At 42.3% G+C, this 25,813-nt stretch overlaps 1 protein-coding gene across 1 annotated transcript; it reads left to right on the top strand.

The window, feature by feature from the left end:
• Positions 1 to 6,363: 6,363 nt before the first annotated feature.
• On the top strand, positions 6,364 to 25,101 carry RND3 (Rho family GTPase 3). Its single transcript, XM_038421710.2, has 5 exons — positions 6,364 to 6,833; positions 7,185 to 7,272; positions 17,955 to 18,064; positions 19,799 to 19,933; positions 22,824 to 25,101. Exons 1-5 carry the CDS (start codon positions 6,684 to 6,686, stop codon positions 23,073 to 23,075), a joined length of 735 nt encoding a protein of 244 aa, XP_038277638.1. The 5' UTR covers positions 6,364 to 6,683; the 3' UTR covers positions 23,076 to 25,101.
• Positions 25,102 to 25,813: the final 712 nt, after the last annotated feature.

Raw genomic sequence — 25,813 nt, 5'->3', positions numbered from 1 at the left:
CTTGTCTCTCTAATATCCTGGGACCAACATGGCTACAATAACCCTTCCTACAACAATGATGTGGAATTCATTCCATTAATGTAAATGACTCATTCTACAGCTGAAATGTCACAATTCTTTATTTCTGATACAAATCATTTTCACCAAAAAACATGAGAGGACTCCTCCCTTCCCCCATAATTTGTGTGGAATATAGGTAACTTTGGGTCTACAGTGAATAACATCAGAAAGGTATCTTTATCACCTGGCTCCACAATTTGAAATGAGGGACGTCGGAACGGTATCTTTATCACGTGGCTCCACAATTTCCTCCCACTGATATCTTCTCCACAAATCTACCTATCCAGATACTGATGTAGCTCCCAACATGTATCATATCATGTCTCAAATTTTAAAAATAGGAAACACAGGTCCCATGAAAAATAGTATGTGATCAGGTCATTAAAGACTGTATCATAAGGCATATGTACAAAGGGGCCAAATTAAGCTCTTACAGACAACCCTAATTCTGGCATTTCCTAACTTAAGTGCTTGACTTTCTGATTTTTTTGTGTGTTTAATATATTATATATGGAGAGAAAATTAACGTATATATTTCCGTGATTGGCACTGAATGTGGTGATGATGGCAATTTTAGATGAAATTATGAAGCAGTCACTCAGCTACTCAGGCACCTTTGTTCAACTATTTCACTAGAGTCATAAAAGTAATATCCAGACAAATTACCTGTGGGGAAAAAAACGTGTCCTGATAGTCCCATACAATGTTATACAAAATCAGTATTCTTTAACAAAGATTAGACTCCATATAATGAGGTGGAGAAAATGGAAGGCGGAGAAAAATATGAAAGTCTAGAAAAGGGATTAGGAATGAAGAAAAAATGAGAATTTGATCTGAACAAAACAACTAATTCTAATTCATAAATCAAAATCCAGACTGTATGTGAAAAATACCAGTGGAGTTGTTAACCTTAGTTATCAAGACTCCTTAACAGTCACTAATCCTCACAGTATTACATGAGTAATATTTTCAAAAGGATTAACTGCTCTGGAATAATTTCCCCAACAAACAAGCTCTTTCAGCAGTGGATATGATGCATGTCTTCTAGATCAATAGTTTTCTGAACCAACGTTCACTTATATGGAGTTTTTTTGTATTTCCCCTATTAGTAACTTCAGGATGGTAGATAAAGAACATGTCGTTCTGTACTGCTTGAAAAATACTGTCTCACCAAAAGAGACAGCATTAGTGCTTTATAGTCCATACAAATGAACACAGTGTTCAAGAAGCCTTCCCTTTCAATAGTTCTGTGCACTGGGTGCTGATGGAGGTTCTTTAGTGATAACTGCAACCACAGCAAGTAAAGTGTTTCGTATGCATTAAAGTTTCTGCATTCCTAACATAGTCAGATGCAGGAGATTTCTTCATGTTACTCACATGCCTCTGAAAAGTCGCCAGCCAGACCTGATAAAGTGATGCCTGAACATTTGGAAATTCTTTCCTTCTCAGCTCACCCGTGGTTTGCCTATGTGCATTCTGGGAGGGAAAGCAGAGCCACAGCCAATAAATGAATTTACATCAGGATCATGCATATCCTACTTCAACTTGTGTTCACATTTCTGATGCACTGATAGGATATTGACACCCTACATTCAACATCTGTGCAAAGGGCCCTCAGAAGCAAGCCTATGTGCCATTTAAGTCCTCAAAATATGACTTAAGTTGCACTTCAGAGGTATATAGATCTTCTGCTAGCACTTTAGTCATGGATAAATTTCACCCAATAAGAACATTTTTTCTATCCAATACACATCATTGTAAAGCATAACAAACACTAGGTCACCTAAAGCATTGCTTCCTATGCAATGGCAAGCTTTCATACTATGATGTATACCATAATCAGACTGCATTACAAATATGGATTCCACAAAATTTGGATATTTCACTATTTTAATAAGGGGAAGTTCTCAAATATCAGCAATGGGAAATGGATTCTAAATAGTGACTTTAGCACATTTGAACATGAATGCTCCCTTAAATAGTGAGATATGACATAGAAATAAATGACAGATATCAGAGGGGGAACTAACACCGCATTCTACCCTTATTCTGTACATGAAACTGCTTTGATTTCATTGAAAGCTTAATGCAAAACTTATGGTTAGAATGTGGCAAGTTGGATCCTAGGGGATGGAAGGAATGGAACCCCCCTGCCACAGGCTGGCAGGTACATATTTGCACCACTTGCATCCACTACTTCAGGGGATAATGGTGAGTGGATCCATGAAGCCACAGATTAGCATCTTGCCCCTGTTACTCCTCTGCTTCATCCCCTGATTGTTTGCTATTTGTGAACATTCATGCAAATACATTTTTGTTCACATTCATGTTTAAGGACATAAATGTCTATGTTTGAATATAATCAAGGATCTTCGTATCTGAGCAAGTATTTGTTACTTATTTGTCACTTGTTATTCCTTAGTCTCCTGTTTAAAAGTTGAAACCATCCAATCAGAGAGCAGAAACAACATTAAAGGATATGGGAGACCCATCACAAATATGAAGAGTGAAAAGCTGACACCAACCGTTGACAAATAATCCATAGATTGAAAGATATTTGTGCAAACTATTCGATGACTCCTTATGAATAAGGAATAAATTTGCAAAACTCAGGATCTTTTCACAAATGATTCGTGAGCAGAAAACAAAGGCTAAATTCCTCAGATAATTTATGAGTGATGAATCAATCATCTGACCAGTTCTAAATGTGAAACACAGAAACAAAAGAAGAAAATGTACAGCAGAGTATGAACGGTTATGCTTAGGACCGTCTACTACCCCTGACTACTGATGGGATCCGTATGATTTCATAATACTAGCCACATAAGGGTGTTGTGAGACTTTATTAACTTGGAGCACTTTTAGCTTCTCAGATGATACCTGGGTATACATAGGGCTAGATTATGACCTGGACTACATGCACATGTAACAGAGAGAAAGACCCTGCCTTAACTCCCCTGTGGTCTACCTAGACCTGAGGTCTGGGCATGCAGAAGTAAGCAGGACTAAGCACCCCTCACCACTGCATACCCCCAGAGCAGGACGGCAGCTAGGGGTGGGAAATGGGCGCAGCTTTGGCTCCACCTCCCATTCTTGTTGGCCAGCGCAGGTGAGCCAGTGTGTAACAGTAGTCATTTTCTGCTGATATAGGCCAGCAAATTACTGCTTCCCCAGAGCAAAGAGGAAACGGGGAGGAACGTCATTCAGATGTGCGCTTCCCAGCTTATTCAGCACTGATCTTGTTTACTGAACCATGCTTTCCTCACGACTGTGCCTAAAGTAAATATTTAATTCAAACTGTTATAAAGTCCCTTTTCAAGGCTCTACAGTGAAGATTGCATTTGGGTTTTTATGGAGAATATTCAACATGATTTGTTCACATAAGAAATCAAACAATAAATATTACTGAAAGGTGTTCTAGTTGTTGCCTCTACAACTAATTTCTTATATGGCACAGACGTGTTTTTGAACTGCAGATTAAAGCAATTGTCAGGGTTTAGATAGCTGGGTATCTCACTTTGCTGTAGAAATCATGCACTCATACCACACTCACTGGTCTTTTTGTCATTTACAATGAGTTTACCTTGGTGTTGCTTTGTACTGGAGAAGTAAACCTACAACTGTACTTTCATACTGCAGCATAAATGCTTTTCCTATGTCAGGTTTAATTTGTCCTTTCTCAGCCCTGGGCCTTCACTTCAAACGCAGATTTGGGAACCTCCAGTGGGGCCTGGCTGTCGCTTCTACTGCCTGGAACCCTTGTTCTCTGCCCTTCCCATAGGTGGTGCTACACAGAGACCTTCCCAGGAGTCTCCATGAAACAGGCAAGGAGCGCTGCAGCACCGTGTACTGGCAGACGGGTTAGAGAATGAGCAGGAGCTGGGTTGCTCCTAACAGGAGGGGATGAAGGGGAGAGGGGAACCCTTCAGAGGGAAGAATAGAGGGGAGAATAGCCCTAGCAGGAGAGAAAGGCTCACGGGGGGCATGGCACTGGGACTGCGGGCACTGCAGGAACGATCGAGGGAGCATGGCGCTGGGATTTGGGGCACTGTGGGAAGGATCGAGGGGGACCGGTGCTGGGATTGGGGGCGCTGCAGGAAGGCCTGTGCAGGAAGACTTGCACAGGGAGCAGAGCAGTACTTGCACGGGTCGCTGCAAGAAGGACTGCAGGGGGACAAAACACTGGGGTTGAGGTCACTGCAGGAGGGATCATGGAGGCCATGGTACTGGGATTGTGGGCGATGCAGGAAGGATTGCGGGGGGCATGGCGCTAGGGTTGGGGGAGCTGCAGGAAGAATCGCGGGGGCACAGTGCTGGATTGGGGGCACTGCAGGAAGGATCCCGGGGGGCAAGGCGCTGGGGTTGGGGGTGCTGCAGGAAGGATCACGGGGGGCAGGGCGCTGGAGTTGCTGAAGGATGATCACGGGGGGCACGGCGCTGGGGTTGGGGTTGCTGGAGGAAGGATCGCGGGGAGCACGGTGCTGGGGTTGGGGGTGCTGCAGGAAGGATCGCGGGGGCCACGGCGCTGGGGTTGGGGGTGCTGCAGGAAGGATCACGGGGGGCAGGGCGCTGGGGTTGTTGAAGGAAGGATTGCGGGGGGCACGGCGCTGGGGTTGGGGTGCTGCAGGATGGATTGCGGGGGGCACGGAGCTGGGATTGAGGGTGCTGCAGGAAGCATCACGGGGGGCACAGCGCTGGGATTGGGGTGCTGCAGTAAGGATCTTGGGGGGCACGGTGCTGGACTTGCTGAAGGATGGATCGCGGGGGCACAGCGCTGGGATTGAGGGTGCTTCATGAAGGATTTCAGGGGGCACGGGGCTGGAGTTGCTGAAGGATGGATCGCGGGGGGCACGGCACTTGGGTTGGGGGTGCTGGAGGAAGGATCGCAGGGGGCACGGCGCTAGGTTTGGGGTGCTGCAGGAAGGATCGCGGGGGGCACGGCGCTGGAGTTGCTGAAGGATGGATCGCGGGGGGCACGGCACTGGGATAGGGGGTGCTGCAGGAAGGATCGCGGGGGGCACGGCGCTGGAGTTGCTGAAGGATGGATCGCAGGGGGCACGGCGCTGGAGTTGCTAAAGGATGGATCGCGGGGGGCACAGCGCTGGGGTTGGGGGTGCTGCAGGAAGGATCGCGGGGGGCACGGTTCTGGGGTTGTTGAAGGAAGAATCGCGGGGGGCACGGCGCTGGTGTTGGGGTGCTGCAGGAAGGATCGCGGGGGGCACGGCGCTGGAGTTGCTAAAGGATGGATCGCGGGGGGCACGGCGCTGGGGTTGGGGGTGCTGCAGGAAGGATCGCGGGGGGGCACGGCGCTGGGGTTGTTGAAGGAAGGATCGCGGGTGGCACGGCGCTGGGGTTGGGGTGCTGCAGGAAGGATCGCGGGGGGCACGGCGCTGGTGTTGGGGTGCTGCAGGAAGGATCGCGGGGGGCACGGCGCTGGAGTTGCTGAAGGATGTATCGCGGGGGGCACGGCGCTGGGGTTGGGGTGCTGCAGGAAGGATCGCGGGGGGCACGGCGCTGGGGGTGCTGCAGGAAGGATCGCGGGGGGCACGGCGCTGGGTTGGGGTGCTGCAGGAAGGATCGCGGGGGGCACGGCGCTGGGGTTGGGGTGCTGCAGGAAGGATCGCGGGGGGCACGGCGCTGGGGTTGGGGGTGCTGCAGGAAGGATCGCGGGGGGCACGGCGCTGGGGGTGCTGCAGGAAGGATCGCGGGGGGCACGGCGCTGGGGTTGGGGTGCTGCAGGAAGGATCGCGGGGGGCACGGCGCTGGGGTTGGGGTGCTGCAGGAAGGATCGCGGGGGGCACGGCGCTGGGGTTGGGGTGCTGCAGGAAGGATCGCGGGGGGCACGGCGCTGGGGTTGGGGTGCTGCAGGAAGGATCGCGGGGGGCAGAGCATTGGCGCTCCGCTCGGCGGACAGTGGGACGCTGCTGGCCAGGCAGCAGAAGAGGCAGCTAAAGAGACAGTGGGAACCACGGCGCGGAGTGCAGGAGGGAGGCCAGCCCGCCGGGGGCTAAGGAGGGGAGACAAAAAGGATCGCGGGGGGCAGCGAGGGAAAGGGACCCCTTCATCTCATCCAGCTGGGGGCATTTCCCTGTGAGTCCGGGCAGCGGGCGCCGCCGCCCTGCGTGGCCCCATAAGTCCCATACACGGTGCCCTAGAAAGGGCTTCTCCCGAGATCCGCGCTCCCGGGCGAGCTCTGCCCTGCCTGCGCGGACTTGTCCGGGCAAAGCCTCGCCGGGGCTCCAGTTCTCCCGGCCCGGCCCGGCCCGGCCCGGCGGCGCGCCGCGGCGCTGCTCCCCTAGAGGGCGTGCGGGTTCCGGGCCGTGGCGGCCGCCGGCGTTCACAAGCTCTCTGGGCTCCATGTAGGGGAAGAGGCGGGTCAGTTTCGCTCTCGTTGCGAGAGGACAGGATTGGAAGACGGGCCATATAAAGTCGGCTACGGAGGGGTGAGACAAAGCAGTCGGCTCGGAACCGGACCCGGGAGACGGGCTGCGCGGCAGGGATCGTCTTGCGGGGGGGCGGGCGCACGGAGCGCCGGGCTCAGCCTCAGCCGGGTGTTTCGGGGGCTTTGTTTCTTTCGGGCAAACTCACTGTTTTGGGCGGCAAGAGAAAAGAAGGCGACATCAATGAAGGAGAGAAGAGCGAGCCAGAAATTATCCAGCAAATCTAGCATGGATCCTAACCAGAACGTGAAGTGTAAAATTGTGGTGGTTGGTGATAGCCAGTGTGGGAAAACCGCTCTTCTCCATGTCTTTGCTAAGGACTGCTTCCCAGAGGTATGTCTGACCCACTCGCGCTTTGTCTCCTCGTCCCGGGATGGAGCGAGGCCTTCACAGCATCTATAGTTACCCTCCGCGGGTGTTTCTCTCCCGGCCACGGTCTTTTACAGTCCTGCAGACGCATCGTTGCTTGTAAACCAGCCCCTGTGATTTCACTAACTTACTCTGCAGTGCAAAAGGGAAAGGATTACATGTGGGGGAAAGTGCGTTTCTGAACGCAGCTGTTTGTTTCTACAACTGGCTCTCAAATGCAGTGAGCGATGTCAGACAGGCTTGCTGGTGTGTCTGTGGATTTGAAAGACAATAACGTTGTCCTTGTGTCTCTCTCTCTCTCTCTCTCTTATTCAGAATTATGTCCCGACAGTATTTGAAAATTACACGGCCAGTTTTGAAATTGACACACAAAGAATAGAGCTGAGTCTGTGGGACACCTCTGGTAAGAGACCTGCATCGTAGCAGATGCCTCGCGGTTATTTTTGCGTTCATGCCATACTTGGGACTCAGATCAGTCTCTTAATAATGAAAATTGATAAGTGTTGCTAAATCTAAATATCCTCTCCTGTGTGACACAAATACCCATTGAGCTTTTACTGAATAATTCCTTCTTTCAAGCAGGAATTTCAACGGCTTTCGAGTTTAATCGTCACCGGTAACCGGAGAAGGCATTGTTTTCATTTGCCTCAGTTGTGTTTAGCCTCTTTCGTTTCCCCCCCCCACGCCCCCCAAAAGTTCTTGTAGTAATTAGCCCAGCAGATGGGAGAAGATTATTATTGCATATCATGAGCCTTTCATTTTTAATATTTGTCATCACTGCTGTGAAAGCCAGCAGGGGTTCTCCTAGCGTAAAACGTGATTATACAAAAACAGCGAGTTTAATAGTCACGCCGATATCTGAGTGGGTTTGGGGTGTTTTGCTGAACTGTTCTTTATTCTCCCCCCCCTCCCCAAACTGTGGGCCCAAAGCTGCACACAAATAGCTGTAACTCGGGCAAGGGGTGTCTGACTTCAATGGGACTACTTGGGTAAAGTTTCCCAGTGTGTAACCCTGTGCAGGGTTGCGTTTTAAAGCCGTCAGGGCTGTGGGGTGAAGAAGTAACCTGAGAGCAGGAACTCTGTGGTACTCCTGATGCCTGAAGGGAAGGATGTACAGCCATATGTGTAATTATAGGGGGTACAAAGAGACCCATCCTAAACCCTTCCCCAATTTTTAGCTTGGGAGATGGAGGACAACGGTGTCTGGCCCCTCTTTCAAATTTTTGTTTAATTTCCCCACTACCCTACCAGGCACAAATGGCTTAGCACCTAGTCCATTCCTCCCCCTCCACCACAATCCAGTTCTGCAGCCTGCAGAGAGAGGAAGCCCTTCCCACAGCTCAGCTGCACTCGCTTTTCCTCCTCTTCTACTGCAGGGTGTGTTGTGAGCAGGGCCCTGAGTGTGTGGATCCCTGACCTGAGTCACAAGATAAGACCACAGGAATCGGAGTGGCCTCACCGGGGGTGGGGGTGGAAGGGAGCTAAACAGAGCTTTTGGGGGACACAGACTTGTGGAGGGACAGGAGGTGTGGAAAGGACAAACCTCCTAGAGACAACAGAACACATGATATAGGAAAGGCTTCCTGATAGGCCAGAGAGCTTTGGGGTAACAAGCCTCCTCAGGAAAACAGAGAACATGGGAATGGACCAAAGGGGGGAGTTGAAGAGAGGGTACATGACTGGGTATGCCACCAGAGAGCATATCTGGAACTGACCTTGGAGACATCAGAACCATTGGGCTGGAAAGGGAAGGAAAGGTGGAAATCAGGCACTGGGGAGACAAAGCTCTGACAGGAGGGGCAGATGGCTGAGAAGGGGAGGCAGGAGCTAGTTTTTTGTAGGGGGAGTGGCGGAAGAATGTTTTGAGGGTGGCAGGTGGAATGGGAGGGCACTGAACTCCAGAGCAGGGTAACAAAGGGAATGGGTAGAAATGCAGAAAGATCACTCAGTGAGAGGAAGATAAGGGAGTGGTAGAGATCAACCAAAGGCAGGAAAGACAAGTGAATGTGGGAGTTGGCAACCAGCACCCAGTGGTACAGAGACAATGGAATGTGGCAAACAGACAGACCACCTAGTGAGTGGAGGAGAACATGAGTCTGAGCAGGAAACAGAGCAACACCCACCGGGCAGCAAAATCCAAGGAAACTGAATTCAATTGATCTTCCCATTTTATAGCCTGGGGAGCAAGTCCTCTGTCAGGAGTACTGCCTTGTGTGGCTTTAACAGAACCAGATGAAAAACAACATAGACAAGTCCTTTTCTGGCTTTGCTATAATTTTAGGACTCAGGCTAGACTTTCCATGAGACCATCAAGTGCCAAAGCAAGTGGCTGTTTGTGTTGTACATGAGGTTAAAATCGGGAAGGGAGTTTGGGGAAAGATAAATCATTTTCTTACAATCCAGCATTCAACTGCAAAGCAGCAGCCTTTGTGGGATTCTTGATGGAATCTACTGTAAGACAGGAACTAAACATCCCCTACTGCCTTGGTGACCGACCCTAAGGAGCACATTATTGCTGTTCACATCAATGGAGTGTTTGCCTCCAGATGTGAATGGCAGCTGTATGTGGCAGACAGCTGCATCTGCTTCTAATTCTCTTCCTCTACAGAGGGATTCTCCCAGCCATTTACATTATGCAAGAAAAGGGAGGGGGGATAAAAAGCTCCATTAATGAGAAGATCCTGTCTATGTTGTAATGGAAGGAGAATGAGCATGACAAGTAACACAGGATATAGGTTGACATGACTGGAAGGGCTATCTTAAGAGTCCTGGACGCTAGCATCTGTGCTCCCAGACTATCATCCTGTCTTGGTAACCCCTATTCCCCTTACAGGACACTAGGGGAGTAAAAGATAAGATATTTGTACACATGTGGTAATGTTAGATGAAGTCAGCTGATGCTCCTATATGATTTTTTTTTTTAGTGGATTCCTTTGTGTTCCAACTTTTGACAAAACATAGCGCTTGTCTATTTCCCTGGCTCTGGGAGGTGTTAGACCCAATGTTAACAAGCAGGATGCTGGAGATAAGCCCTAGCCAGTCATCAAGCAGTGGTAGAGAGAATATAATTTCTTCTCTCAGTTTTAAATATGGACACCAGAAAAACAGTATTTAGGTCTGATTGTTTTCCCCCTTCCAACTGTATTTCCCACTCCTGTTTCAGAAATACTGACTCAGATGTCTTGTGATGGATTCTATTTCAAAGGTTAACTGGCATGCTAACAGTTTCCCAGGGGTTCAGCTTCTCTGTATGCTGATGTCTATCTGAGAGACCTTTCATTCTCCATCTACCAGCCAAGTAGTTAGACCTTACTTTAGATCGGTAACTTCCCAACATTTTAGGGCCTGCTGTATCAGATGAAGATCTCAGCTGTACAGACTTCTGCCAAACCTCCTATTCAACTGTGCCCACCCTAATTTGCCATGGCCTCTTAAGTGCCATGGGAGAGACTGGAACTGAGAACAGCCCAAGAGCCATTGCAAATTACAGCACAAAGAGGTGAAAGGAGCTAGTTAGAGCTGACACATTAAGACAGAGGAGGGGAAGCTGGGAATGACAATCACAAAAGTCCGAAGTGTCAGCAGAGGTTTGAGTATCTGTGATTGGGAACCACAGTATTAGACTAGTAAATCTGGGTTGAGGAAACTGAATAAGGCATACAACTCCTTTCTCAAATATTTTTGTCTTGATCTGATCCCTAGGCAGGTTCATAGTTTATGTAGATGGCCTGTCTTGGAGCTGGGCCTGATGAAGGCAGCTCCTCCTCCAAAATGGCAGGATGATCCTGATACTGGAAATTAAATTTATATAGAGGTTTTTTTAATATTGGTAACTTTTTTTGATTTAAGATAATTGTCTTTATTCTGATTGGCTAAGTGTGATCTCTGATTTTTTGCTGCACTATTGCCTGGGAAAGCAAGTAGTTTCACAGCCCATGTTCAATAATATTTTCAAAAAGCAAAATGGCTAACAATACAAACAAGTAAGGAGTGTAATAAAACAGGTTTGGGTTTTTTCATTGCTCCTCCACAGCATAAGATAACCATTCATTGCACAAATAAACTCTACACAGTAGCTTTCTAAAGTCATAGAAAATCACCAGTGAGCAGATTTGTATTGAAACATACATCTTTACTTTTATTCATTAAAAAGTAGCCCATTCTTCACAGGTCAACTCCTTTGACATACAAAGGTTTGAAATCAGTGTGAAAAAATAGATCAGACGTATTCATATAACGAAAAATACATTTTGCAGTATTTTACAAAGGGAAGTAGTAGTCTTACAGGAAGATATACCTGAAAATGCTTTAGAACTCCTACGCAAGACACTATTTGGGTCCTGATCAGGGACCTAATATTTGCTTGAGTCAAATGTGTAGGATCACAGGGTCAATATGCTTGCAATTTAAAACTAAAATTGTCAGAGTGGTAAAGTTGAAAGATAAAACAAATACTTTGTCTTATATAAAGCATTGCTGAATGATTGATTTAGTGGTTTGGGGTAAAAAAGTCACATTCTGAAAACAGCCAGCTCTCATTGATTGTTAGAATAAATACTACCACAAACCTGGGCCACTCAATACAAAAATCACTCTACCAGACAAGAAGACTTCAAAAGATAAATTAACATTTTTGTCTTATCTCAAGTTCTTGTTGATTTGGTATTTTACAAATCTTTGTCCGGTTTTTATCTGTTGAATTAGAGTATAGGTCTAAACTCCCATTAAATTCAGTGGTGGCAGGACTGGGCCCACAGTGAAATTCAAACTATGAAAATTTTATTTTATACCACTGGTATATTTTTGCAAATTATTATTGATTTTAGGTTTATATATTGAGAAAACATCTGGCATTCAATGTATTAGAAAATCACATTACAACACACTGAGACAATGACTCACATTTAATGATGCCACTTGGAATACATTTATATATTTTTACATAAAAAAGATGCCATTTAGTTGACTTTGACGGCAATATACCTGAGACATTTCAAGATGACTTTATCAGTCTCCAGTATTAATTTTTTAATTGTGTTGAACTGTCTTGTGTGTTTTCTTTAAACTACAGACAGCTTGCATCAAGATTCCAGGCTAACTGATTAATACCTCCAATTAATTGAAGTTGATGGAAGTCTTGCCATTGAGTTCTTCAAGAGACAGATATTGCCATTTCAAGGCCTAATTCTGCTCCGGTTGAGGTGAATAGCAAACCTCCAGGCATGTATAAAGCAGAATCTCACAATCCTGCCTCAGGGTGATATCAGACCCCAGTGTTAGCATTGGTTTTGGTTACATATAAAATGGCCCAATATATAATGTATGGTCTAGGACCACATCTACAAAACACCTGGCACCACATACTGGACGTTTGGAAACATTTTAAAGCCGAGCGTAAATTTATTTGGAAAGGTTTTTAATGAATTTCCAACATCATCAAAGTCTAAATATGGGGTTAGGACATTATATGTTTAAAAATGTTGATGGGGTAGGAAGAAAGATTATCTAAATATTTTCTAGTGCTGGCTAAACCCGTAAGTCTTTACAAGGATTAAAATTTCTCCTAACATAAAAGAAAATGCCTGTCAAAATGAGATTTAACTAGTATAGAACCACTAAGTCTTTTTTCAAATTAGTGCTATCTGATTACAATATCATTTCATTAGAAATTATTTCACTCTGTAGTGATATTGTATGATAGTCTCTAGCCAGTTAGGGTGTAATATGTTCATTTTGTTAAGCAGAATATTTCAGAGGAATATGCCATTTGGCAGCTGAAGAACCTTCACAATTTTATCTCATGGAAACTTCGATGAGTATCTACATGTCAGACTTCTTTCAGTCTATCGTTGATACATCAAACTTTAAATATATCCTGTTAGCAAGTTTTTGCCTTCTTACATTAAAATTACTTTTTTAAATACAAATTTCTTATTTGTACAGCAAAAAGTTGTGAAGCAGTAAGAACATTTGGGGCTTTAAATATGTCTGTCTTTCTCTCCCTCTGTCTAACTATAGACTGTAGGTCATTTCTGTAGCATACATATGAAGGTTGAAATGTGGACTCTGTGCCGAATACTCTAATAAAATAATTCTCTACAGAACCAGAAATAGTACTGCAGTGCTGGGGATTAGCATATAATTAAATCCAGAAGGGCCTTAGAGCTTCAAACAAACTAGCTTTACTGTGATTTGCATGTACACAGTGTGCTCAGTGTCTGTGTAGAAATGTAGCATTAATTACCAAGATCTTTTCACTGAATCATTTTGCAAAATATATAAATTAAAGGTGCAACATATAAGAATTGCATTTAATAGAGAACCAACAAAAGCAGAAAGCACTATGGGGATATTTCAGGGTTTGAAATCTTTACCTTTCAGATCACTTGCTAGTTGGTCAAGTTGGGACTTATACTCTTTTTAGTAATAGTTGAAAAACACATAATTTCCACAATTCATTTTTTTTTTTTTTAAAAAAAAGGTACTGTCGATAAATGGGAAATGGAGAAGATTTATAAGTTGTCAGGGAAAAGACCAGTAATTAAAGAATGTTTAGGGTGAAAGATTGCTAAATCCATAAATACACTAAATTATTGTGAATGCTTGTAGTACTTTCTGCATTTGGAGATAAATCACTGAATTCTGCCCATAATAAATAAAATGGCCTTCATTTCCCCAAAATCGTTCACTGAAGAATTAAAAGAAGGATGCCAGCAAGAGAGATTCAATGAAGTGTGTACTGCTTACAGTTACCATCAGTTTTTTGTCATTTTTAACACATGATGCTAGTAACTCGACAGTTCAGGGAGTTGATATGGGATAATGCAATCCTTCACCTGTGGGTCACTGGTTATTTGACCAATCAAAAAAAAAATGGCCACAAATTGTTAACATCTGATGGCTGTTTTCTGGTCTGTAAGAAATGGAATAATGCTACTGTACCAATGTCATGTATTCCATACAACATGAAATGACATCCTTTGGACAGTCTCAGTAGAGCAGCCAACAATTGCATTGAGCAAGAGCAATGAACTACCTAAAGTTGGTCCCTCCTAAGAAGTTCGGGTTAAGCCACAGTGTTTAGGCATAGTGGCGAAGAGCTTTGTGTGATCTGTGGATAAAACAGAGGATTGCAGTTGCCAGTAACAGTTATCTGGCATCTTATACTATCGCTACTACCCTGCTCCAGCAAAACACTTAAGCACATGCATAATTCTATTGAAGTTATTGAAAGTACTCACTTGCTTAATTTTAATCATGTGCGTTGGTGCTTTTCTGGATCAGGGCCTAAATGAATTTTTAAAATAATGAATGTGAGTTTTGCTCAGTTAACTCTATATGAAACATAAGATCTTAAATAGGCAGTTATTAAAATATTTAGCCGATTCAGGCTTCAGCTATTTATGTAATTTGCTAGATAGAACTAAGAAATAAAAACTGCTGTTGGGACCAGTCTCTGCCACAGAATAAGAGGAACGTTACTCTGTCAGCCAGGTTTCAGATAAACTGTAAAATGGCTGAAATTAGCCCTGACAAAAATGTAGTTGTGATTTTCACCAATCTGCCCCAACAAAATAAAAATAAATAAATGTAGAGTTTTGACTGGAGCATGGCAGATCTGTTTGTGAAGTCTCTTCCTCTTCTCTGGTCTTGGCATGGTTTCAGATTGGTACACTAACTTGAGAAAAAGATAGAATAGAGTGTTATTGAACTCTATTCAGAAGGTCTGCATAGACTGGATTCACATTCCTAAGATTTTTTTTTTTAGGTTCTGAGAATGTTATTTGGAATAAATGATGAAATATTACATTGAATTGAGTCATGCAGTTAGGTTATTTATTTGTGTAATCACAAAGATTTGGTGATTGCTGCTGAATGAAACCAGTAAATATATTTCTTCTGTTGAAGCATTCCACATGGTCAATACTTTAAAATATTCCTATTAGTTCTACCACACGCTTCCTCAGAGAAAATGTGTCCAGTATATCTAGTTTACAACCAAACTGACAGATCATACTTAACTATCTTAGTGTTCAGCATTTTAACATGAGACTCAAAAGGAAACAACATAAAAAACCCAGCATCTGGAGTTGATATGGTAAGTGGAATCACAAAGCTGAATTGAGTAAGAGCATGCCTTCATATGCATAACTGCATATTTATGCACATATATGGTATATGTTGTATCATTGAGGAGTAGTGATTGAGCAGTTAGGTATGTGTCTAAGAAATTAGTTTCTGGGTGAGGCTCTTTAAGATTTCTCTGTAGCTGGCAACTTTTATCTTTCCAAATATTAATGATCTTAAAGACAAAGGGCTAATCCTGCTCTTACTTGTCTGAGCCATGCTGAGCGGGAGGAAAGGTGGGAGCCATGAAGTGGTTCACACAACTAACTAGCGAGCACAAAGCAGGATAGCTGGGGGTGGAGTTTGTGATCTACAAAACGGTATAGGTCTCCTGTTAGCATCCGTGACGTACCACTGAATAACTGCCAAGGACTGCGAGCACGGCCATGCAACCTATCTGGCCGATCATTCCCTTGAGTCTCTGGAGTGCTGGCAGATTTAACAGCAGGAACAGGTATTGGTGGGGAAGATGCCCCCATCGCAATACCCCTTCACAACATAGAACAGGATTTGTAAGAAAAGAATGTATTTTATTGATACACATGGCACAGCAGAAGCATAATACATACACTGGAATGAACTCTTCCCTTTAATTTCAATTGAGTTTCACCATGGATGAATTAGTCCTAATATGTCTTATGTAGAAAGCTAAAAGCATTTGCTCTGCATTTTTGGGGGGAGGGCATATGATTGTTTCCTTCTTTGGGATACTTATCCATGTGATTTACTCTGGATTGTTCCTTTTTGAGAGGCCAGCTAAGGTGAAATACTAGTTCAGTACATACAGTGTCAGGTCTTCTGATGCAATAATAGATATAGAACTCAGTATCTGTGTGATTGAGAGCCCACTGATATCAAAACATTATGCAAAGAGGGTTAAATAAGCAACTATTAAAACTATTTTGTAGGACACAGAAATCTAGAGGCAAAATATGGGTCTTGTGCATTCCACAAAGAGGCCAAATTGAGCTCTCCTTTACACCAGAATAAATACAGCAATTCATCTGAAGCCAATGTAATTTTTCCAGATTTATATTGGTATAATTGAGGGCAGGACTTGGCCCAGTATTTTGAATATTTACTTTGTCAGGCCTACTATATCTGATGTTTTTCCTCTAGTATTTTGTTTAATGTTGAAGAGTGCTAAAAGTGTTTTTGAAGAGCAACATTCTGAAGCTATGAATATTCATTCGTTCATTCATTCTTTGTGGGATTGATATTGTTTACAATTCTTGTGGGGGAATTTTTAGAGGGGAAGCCCAGTTTCGTCAAGCTACCTTCTTCTATCTACTTGGGTAATGCTTCATTGCCCATATGTTGCTCCTAATTTCAAAAACAAAATTCCTAGAATTCTTGCAGTTCCTTTCTGGCATAAGCTGTCCAGCTGGAGTGCACTGTGATGTGCTCTCACTGTTTCTCTTACCACTTTGTGTAACAGCATGAATCGTTTGTCTTTCAGGGAGAAACTTACCGAATTTTTCTCTTCTGGTTAATCATGATTGTTTTTCAGCTTTTGAGATAATTTACAGTCAATTAGCTGTGGATTGTTTGAAGAAAATAAGGGATCTAATTAGCTAATGAATCATACAACACATTTAAAAAAATGTTATGCTATTGTCTCAAAGTGAAATGCCATCTTTTTAGGTCCATGGAATAGAGAAATACAGAAACATAATTTGTTTATGTCATAGCTTTTCTTAAGCTACAGGTATGCCTTTCTTAAATCAAGCCCGCAATTCAGTCCATGGGACTTCTTGTGTGCATAAGAACCCTGCTGAATCAGAGCCCTAATAAATGGAATTTTAACAGGTCTAGGGTCAAATTCTCTGCTAATGAAGATAGATGAAACTCCATTGAAGTCAATGGATATGCACCTATTAACACTAGCAGAGAATTTGGCCCATAATCACCTCTGAGTCCTTTAGTCAATACCTATTATGGCCACATTCCTACAGAGATTTATGCTCATGCTTAACTTTACACACTGAGTAATCTCTGTGAAACCAATGGTGCTACTCAGTGTGTAAAGCTAACCCAATGTATAAGTCTATGTTTATACCACATAGGTTTACTGGAGTAACTTCTGTACAGTATCCTAAGGCTTTCCTTCATTGAGCAAACACCATTTTATTCTAGTCTTGACCATTGAAGACACCTTTAAAATATGCATTGGTATGCCATCCTGTCGCTGAGAGGCCTGTGTGCTAACATGAGGGGATTCCATCCAACTAGGCTTCTGAAAAACATTAAGGTCTCCCGACATTCACCCAAAACTCATTGACTATACTGCTTTTGAGAAAGTTTAGTCTAGCTTCTGGAGGGGTCCAGAAGTAGAGTACAAAGTGTGTATGAAAGAGCCTTCTTTCTTGAGAATATCAGCTGATTTTTGCCAACTCCAGGGATTCAGTCAGTTCTGATAAACAGTGGAGAGACATCCAAACTTTTAGAATAATTGGTGTAAGAGATGGAAAAGACCATGTCACCCAGTCCAGCAATGGGTAATGGCTCCCACACTTTCTGATTTTCTATAGAGTCATAAAAGAAAGATACACAAATGGCCCATTAGGTCCCACAAACCTTTGGTGGGGTCATACCCATACCAAAGGTCTCACTTTTCTGAGACATGCCTGTCACTAGTTCCATGTTCTATCCCAGACCTGATTTCACTCTTTGGGTTGTCAGGGAGTGTCACAGCTGATTTCAAGCTTGCAAAGGAAGTTTAATCACTGGGCTACTAACCTGATTAACTACCTAAGGAAGAAATCACCCTTATTTAGGGCTAGGCCTAAGAAGGAATTGGAGCATGGAGAAGTGAGCACCAAAAATAACCTTGGAAATGTTTTGGAAAAAGGATAGTGACATGCCATTCAAGAGCTTTACTGTAAACCTTCTGAATAAGTTTGCATGACTGCAGAAGAATAAGGAATATTAAGCAATAAAATTTTTTTTTCTGGACAGGGTCTCCTTATTATGACAATGTCCGCCCGCTTTCCTATCCAGATTCCGATGCTGTCTTGATTTGTTTTGACATCAGTCGGCCAGAAACCCTTGACAGCGTACTAAAAAAGGCAAGTGTATGAATATTTTTTTAATTCAAAACTATTTATAAATAGAATCTGTTTTTAAAACTCTAATGTGGCACTATTTCCAATCGTATAATCTTCAGCATTTGATTGTTTCACTAAAATAACCCCATAGCTGCACTTTGCAGAGCTAGAATTTTAGTCCATCATTCGAGAAGACTGAAAAATACTCAGAAGAAGAGGCATTAGGGGAGTGGAATTAAGTAGAATATTAACTCCCAAAAGCCCTTTGCAAGTATTTTAGTGGCACATAATGTGAAAAGAGGGAGTGGAGCCATGAAGAAGCTGCCTTTCAAGGCATGCTCCTCTAGCAAAGGGGATCAAAGACACTCTAGCAATTTGCATTGGCACAGTTAATACTGGTCTGCCCAACGTTAAGACCTCCACCATAGCTTTTACTCCACGTTATAGGGGTGGTGATATGCAGTCAGTAGAAGAGCCAGTGACAACATGACTCCTGAGAAAGGGGACTCAAAGCAGTGTGGAACTGCAGGCCTTCCTTTCAGATGCTCCATGGTCTACAGGATTAGTGCATGATTTCTCAGCAAAACTAAACCTCAGCTACGATTGAGGGCCAGGCACCTGCTTCTTTGTGACTTCTCAGACCTCTCCCCTTTCTTGGTGCAACATGAATCAAAAATTCTGCAATGTTAACTTCAGAGTTTACTGACTACTTCGTCCACTAATACAGTTTTTTTTTTTTTTCATGGAGATTAGGAGTTAGGCCATTTTTGTTTTTCCTCCTTTATTTGAATGGATTTGAAAGTAATATAACTCATTTTCTTGTCTGAGCATCACCATCACTGACAATGTCAACAAAAGTGTGCGAACAGGTTGGTTTTTTTGTTAACATGTCTTCCTTTCTGGTTCTTCATATACTGAACACACAATATTTTAGATCCTGAATAAACAGTGGGTACTGTGTTTTCACTGGTTTACAAAAGTGTGGTAGATTTTTTTTTTCCCAATATACATGTAAAATTTAAAATGTTCCCCATTAAATGTTAATGATTCTAAGATTTGTCAGACGTAGGCTGAAGAGACTTGAAAAAACACCATTATAAGTTTATGTCCATGTTCATGTACAGTATTTTCACAAGATATACAGGACACTATTGTGTATTCAGGATTAAGCATATTATTTGATCTGCACAAATTGATTCTCCACAGATTAAACACATTTTTACAGCACTCAAATGAAGCCATGAGCCAATATATATGATTAACTTTAATATGTTTTATATTTATCTGAGACCTGCTTATAATTTGTCATTTGAGGAACTGTTTGAACTAGCTAATAGTAACACCCTTTGCTATTTCTACTGCAATGTGAGTAAAACTAGTGAATCATAGGATGAGAGAATGAGAATGAGATTGTATATTGTTTACTGATTGTAGGTGGGATCAGGGCATGACTCTGACAATCCTTATGTAAATGGACATTTCAATTGAAGTCAGCAGGACTAGTGGGTGGGTGGGGGTTGCAAGATGTGCCCTAACTTGGAAACTGCTAGTTCATATGCTCTTAAATCCTCAAAATCAACTTGTAGCATGGTTACAAATTAAACAAGTACCAATGTAATGTATTTATGTAAAAAATGCTTCCTGTGAGTGTTACCAAACTCTAATCCTGTTTCCATTGCCTCTTTTTCACTAGCATGCTTTAATTAATCTAAATAATGTACTGCATTAGTATAGTAACAAAATAATATTTTACAGTGGAAAGGTGAAATTCAGGAATTTTGTCCTAACACCAAAATGCTTCTGGTGGGTTGCAAGTCTGATCTGCGCACAGATGTGAGCACATTATTGGAGCTTTCCAATCACAGGCAGACACCAGTATCATATGATCAGGTATGTGTCATATCTCATTCTTTCCACTTGTTACTTGGTGGTGGGGGGAAATATGCACTAACATATATAACAAATATTCAGTAACATTGCATTCACTTTTAAGAGAAACTGCACTCCTTCTGCACTGAGTTTATTTACACTGAAATAGTTAGATGCTGTTACCTACTGATCTCCATAGGTGAGTCTGAAAACACCAGAGGCTGTGTATTCTGTGCCTGCAGAATTCACATGTTCCTGCGGACTTTTGTCCCAGAAGAATAAGCTGTCACATAAATATGTTTCTAGCTCTAAGGGTTGCAGAGAACCTTTAAAAAGTGAACTGAATGTAAACTAATGCAGACATTTTGCTGAGTCTATAGGCAGCCTGACACAGCACTCTGTTAATGCATACTAGGTAACTTTTAGTCTAGACCAGCAGGGTCTACACAGGCCACTTAATGTGCAACATATTGTGCTTTAGAGTTCACACACCTCTCGTGTGCATTGCCACTCATGTGGAAAAAGACATTTGACTACAAGCAACACAGTGCAATCAGGGCATCAACCTGATCTTTAAATTTGAATTCCCAAATTAGGAATCAAGGTGTCTCTGATGCTCACTTTGCTAATGTCTGTTGTATACGGAAAGCTGCATTTTGGTGAACCCCAACATTAGGGCAGATTTAGTGGTAGGTTTAAGTCCTTAAAAGTAAATTGTTCCATATATAGTGAAATGGTGGCTCATTTTGCACCCAATACTGTACTGTCAGTGTAGCATACCTATAACAGGCTGTGATATACAAAAGCACCTTGAATTTTCCTCATATCTCACCACTCCAACACATTTTCTTTGCTTTATGAATTTTAATGTTTTGACGTTTAACAAACTTTAAAATGTAAAACAAAAGTGTGGCAGAAACTGTTCAGTTATCACAACAAAAATACGCAGTTTTTCTTTATTTAGAACATTTTTGTGTTTAAAATGATCAGAGAAACATTCTTTTGCAAATTTTGGCCAAGATTCTTTTCTCATCTGTGTGGTGCATAGGCATTCTTGAAGCCAAAGTTCTGCCCTTTCAACATGCTTGGACTCCAAGGTGTGTCCTGAGGATTAGCAGTGTAAATCTAAGAACCCGGACAGAGTCAAGTAGAGCTATCATGTATTTGTTACAGTATAACTGGGGTATGCAACACAGTTGTATATGGGGTATTAGGAAACACTTGTATGATCCATGTAGTTTAGCATTATTTATTCTGAACTAAATTTTAATTCTCTTTGCTAAGGGTGTTTACCTTGTTGATAGTTCTTTTAATACATCGCTGAAAGAGAATTTATTTTAGAGTGTGGTGCGTTCTTCAGCCATACTGCCTCTGATTGTATAGCCATTTACATGAGGAAAGTGCATGCCTATTGCTCAGTAACTGAGGACTTACAAAAGACTGTAAATAAAGCATTGTTCAAATGACAGTTAAGCACAGCATGTTTGGTAATGGAATATGTGGGCTTTCCTCTCTAGTTCATTGATTTGAATCCAGCCTACATTGACAGAGACCAAATGTTGATACCATCTGATCGTTGTGTGATAGGTTACCTGAAAGAGTTGGGAGTGGGGGCCAATTTGCTAGTGGAACATTGTGCACATCACAAAAGCTGCTACCATGTCAAATGACTCTAAATTGGCAGTTTTACAGGAGAGATTAGAGTCTGAGTGGCTTTCTCCAGCTTAGAAGTGACCTCTCCAGGATAGAGGCACATTGATGTGGACACAGCGGAAAAATGAGAACAGACGCATGCCTGGAATTAAGTGGCGGGCGCAACATACAGGGAAGGTGTGCTTCTCTCCCGTGGTCCATACTGTCCTATGCCAGACATGTAATTGGTGCAGGGGTTACAGGACTCATTACCATAAAATGCAGGGTAGATTCTCTCAGCCTATCACCCAGGACTCAGTTCTCTTTGAGTCCTAGCACCCTCCCCACTGCGAGGGAAACAGAGGGTGCAGCAGGGTGGGGACCTCAGCCCATGAGTGACATATGGTCTCACCTTATCACATGATCCCAAGGCCTACCACCAAATTCCCAGATCTTTTACCTCTGGGAACCGTTCATTTTATTCTCTTCACCACACTGGAACTGGCTGCAAGTTGCCACAAATAAACAATTCCACCCCAGTACCTCAGTTTGGTACTAAACATGTCTCTACTTAACTCACTGCTAGAAGAGAGCCAAGAGAGGCTCCAAGTGGCCCCTGCATCAGCTTAAATCCTGGGAGCAGGGGTATGCTGGCCAATCAGCATCCCTCTCTCCAGCTGACCAATGGGTTCCAGAGATTCCCAGGGGGAGGTGATACATCTTGGCCCTTGGTTAGTGTCTTCCTCCCTTACTGCTGGGATTGTCCTCCTTTCACTGCTGGCCCCATCAAGTTCCCCCACACGGTGATGCAGGTGGGTATCATTTGACAGGGCTGTAAGGAGGAGCTGCTGAACAACAGATGCCTTTTCTGTGCAGAGTTAAGGATTTGATTTTTCAGGCACTCAGTCCAGTACCTTTCAGGATGAATACAAAAGTTTCCCAAACGAAAAAGCACGAATTTTCTGAATAGGAATTTTTTTTTTTTTTCAGGTATAGACAGGCCATTGTCCTTATGTACAGCTTTCAAATTATGAGTATTTCCTCACAGGAAACAATTCTTAGATATTTGTATAATACATTTTGAGTGCATATCCCTATCTGTATTTTGCAAAAAACCCAATGAGTTGCTGTGTGTCACTTTGCTGTCTCTGATTTGGTTTTCACACAATAATATGTATGCAAACAGTACTGAAGAATTACCATATGGTTTACTTTGGCTTTGTACAAAACCTCCCTATTGATTGCCGTTCCTTTTTCTTTTCCTTTTTTCCCCCCTCAGGGTGCAAATATGGCCAAACAGATTGGAGCAGCCACTTACATTGAATGCTCAGCCTTACAGTCAGAAAACAGTGTAAGAGACATTTTTCATGTTGCCACGTTGGCATGTGTAAATAAAACAAACAAAAATGTTAAGCGGAACAAATCACAGAGGGCAACAAAGCGAATTTCACACATGCCTGGCAGGCCAGAACTATCTACAGTTGCTACAGATTTGCGAAAGGACAAAGCGAAGAGCTGCACAGTGATGTGAAGGATCTAGGTTTTCTTAGGAAGAAGGAAGAGACAATGTGTTCAGGAAAGGTGAAGACTCAATGAAGTGCACAGCCAAAGTGGTATATAACGTGTGGGCTTAAGTCAATACTTTAAAGGATACTCTTCACCTTTTGTGTGAGATTGTATTTAGGGATTCAGCATGTAGACTAAGCAGTGGGAAGAGATGGATCTGAATGAGATGGCTGTCAAAAATGTTACATGGAAGAAATGCCAAAAAAGGAAAATATTTGAATGTGCTAGAGAAGAGGAGGAAAAGTAGCACCTCAGAGAAAAAAGATGTCCTTGACAGTGCTTGTTTGTTTTCTTAAAGATCTGTTCCTGGATACCTACTTTGATTTAATTAAAATAATATTTTAATGTTCCTTTTTAAAATTAAATTAATTAAGATGTTAATGACACATCCTCATCATTGGGGAACTAGCCCCATGACCTTACAGTTAGTTTTTTTCCGCAGGATATGATCTAATTTCCTTGTAGCTCATCATTAAATGGAAATTGTATCAAACCCATGGGTCATCCGGAGGAAAACATTGTATATGAAAAGCTTGGAAATTATGCCTTCCTGAGATGGCTACACAAGCTAAATTGGAATATGATAATGACTAGAACCTTTTGAGACTTCCCATTATTATAAGTGCCCTAGCACAACAACAATTAGACAGATCAAGTAGAAAAAAATTACCTGCTTGTTACGGAACTTTCAAAACATTGACTATTTCTGTCCATCATTGTTATTGTACTTAAAAAGTAATGCTCTTAATCTTTATCATTTTACATCTTCTATGTAAAGATATGATGTACTGTATGGATATGTCATTGTAGGTTGAATTGCAAAATCAGATGAAAGGTGCTATCAGTTATGATTACAAATGATCCTCAGTTTAAAACATAATTCTTACAGCCTTAATGCCCAATCCTGTTTAGGTGCTGAGAATCCTCAGCTCCTAGTCCTCAGAGTGGAGGTGCTGAGTTTTTCCCAGGCCCTATGGCTGTGTAATGGAGAAGTGATATTCTGTGGTATGGTTTTCTGCAACTATGGTTAAACAAAAATAACAGTACACATATGAGCCAACATAGCCAGGTTATCTTGTATATGTTACATTCTAACAGGGCTGCATTTGGTGACCGTCTCTTATTACAGATTTGATTTTTCTTATAATGAGCACTGTAAGGAAATGGGAGCTTAAGGTGCCCCCAGTGGAAACTGGATACTATTTTAATCCTAAAGGACTAATATGTGCATATCCAGACAGTGGTCATTAAACTTCAGTGAACCGGATTCAGTCAGCTTCTTTTTCACTTGCTGATTACTATAGTTACATGAAATAAATCAATCAGCCTTTAAAATAGGTTGCAGATGTTTACTGACCAATTATTGTCATGGCTTCTTTTTAAAAGGATACTCTAAGCTCTGACCAGTGTTGCTGTAGCTTGTTGAAAACAAGCATTCTCTTCCAGTGATAATGCTTCATTTTTGAAGGATTAAAATGGTGGTTGCTTTAAGTTGTGGCAGGATAGAGGATGATGGTAATTAAAACATTCAGTTCTATGTGCTACCAGCACTTTGCTTTGTTGCTGCAAAAAAGAAAAAAAAATACCATTCAAGTCATTTCCCACCAAAATACCCAGACATTTTACCACCGTAATATGCTTTTGATTGATGCAACAATATGCTTAGGGCAGTATTACAAAGTAGCTGGCAAGTGCTTTCTGTATTTAAGTATTGTAAAAAGAAAATAAGTTATAACTGTTATAAAACAGGACATTCATTACTTCTTTTTTTTTAATGTTGAAGTCACTTTGTATGTTTAATGTTTCTGCAGTATTTATTAAAATATCTTTTTTCTTTGAATAAAAAATAAATAACTAACAAAGTCTTAGTGTAAATGACCTGTGTGGCCAGTTCACTGTAATTTGTTTGTTTTCTTGACATTACTGTACTGAATAGTATGCTGTGTACATCTTGGAGTTTTTATGCAGTCTGAATGAAATTGTGACCTATCCAGTTGCCTCTCATTTAAGTTATGCCATTTTGGTATGCTGCCATCTAAAATTGTGTGTGTTTATTGGGTCACTTGTCTGAATCACATTTCCAAAAAGTTACAGGGAGATAGCAGAGAGTAAAAGGGGAGTAAACTGGTGCAAATAAGTGAAATATATTCTCCTTTTTCTTCTTTCAGAAACTGAATGCACGTTAAAGAAGCTTCCAAACATTCAAGGTTTGTCTACAGTATAAAAAAGAAAGGTGTGTTCCTAACTCAGCTTAGCTAACCTGCGTTAGCTAACTTGGATTAAAATAGCCAAGAAGACATGGCAACTTGCTTTTAATACAGGTTACCAGCTGGAGTTCAATCCCAGCTTTCTCTGTTGGCTTTAACTTGAGCTGATATCCTGAGTTTAAAACAGAATACCAAAATATTTTGCAGTGTAGATATAGCCTTAGACTGCTGTAACTTGTGAGCCTGCACTTTCTGCAGAATTTCCTATTTTCCACTGACCTTGGCAGCAAGAGGTAGGTTAATATTTTGATTGTGATGAAACATTCTTCACTGATTGCTCTGTATTAAGTAAAACCAGACTTTTCTTTAGCATTAGGCAGGCATGACTTCTCTCATCACTATATGACATATTTATAGTGGCCTCTGAAGGAAAAACTCCCACTCCACAAGGGAAGGTTGAGTTTCCAAGCTTCCTCTTAAAATATTTCAGGATAAT

Source organism: Dermochelys coriacea, chromosome 11 (assembly GCF_009764565.3).
Source record: "Dermochelys coriacea isolate rDerCor1 chromosome 11, rDerCor1.pri.v4, whole genome shotgun sequence".
Lineage (NCBI taxonomy): Eukaryota > Metazoa > Chordata > Testudines > Dermochelyidae > Dermochelys > Dermochelys coriacea.
The sequence above is the reverse complement of the archived record's forward strand: the minus strand, read 5'-3'. Positions and strand labels throughout refer to the sequence as shown.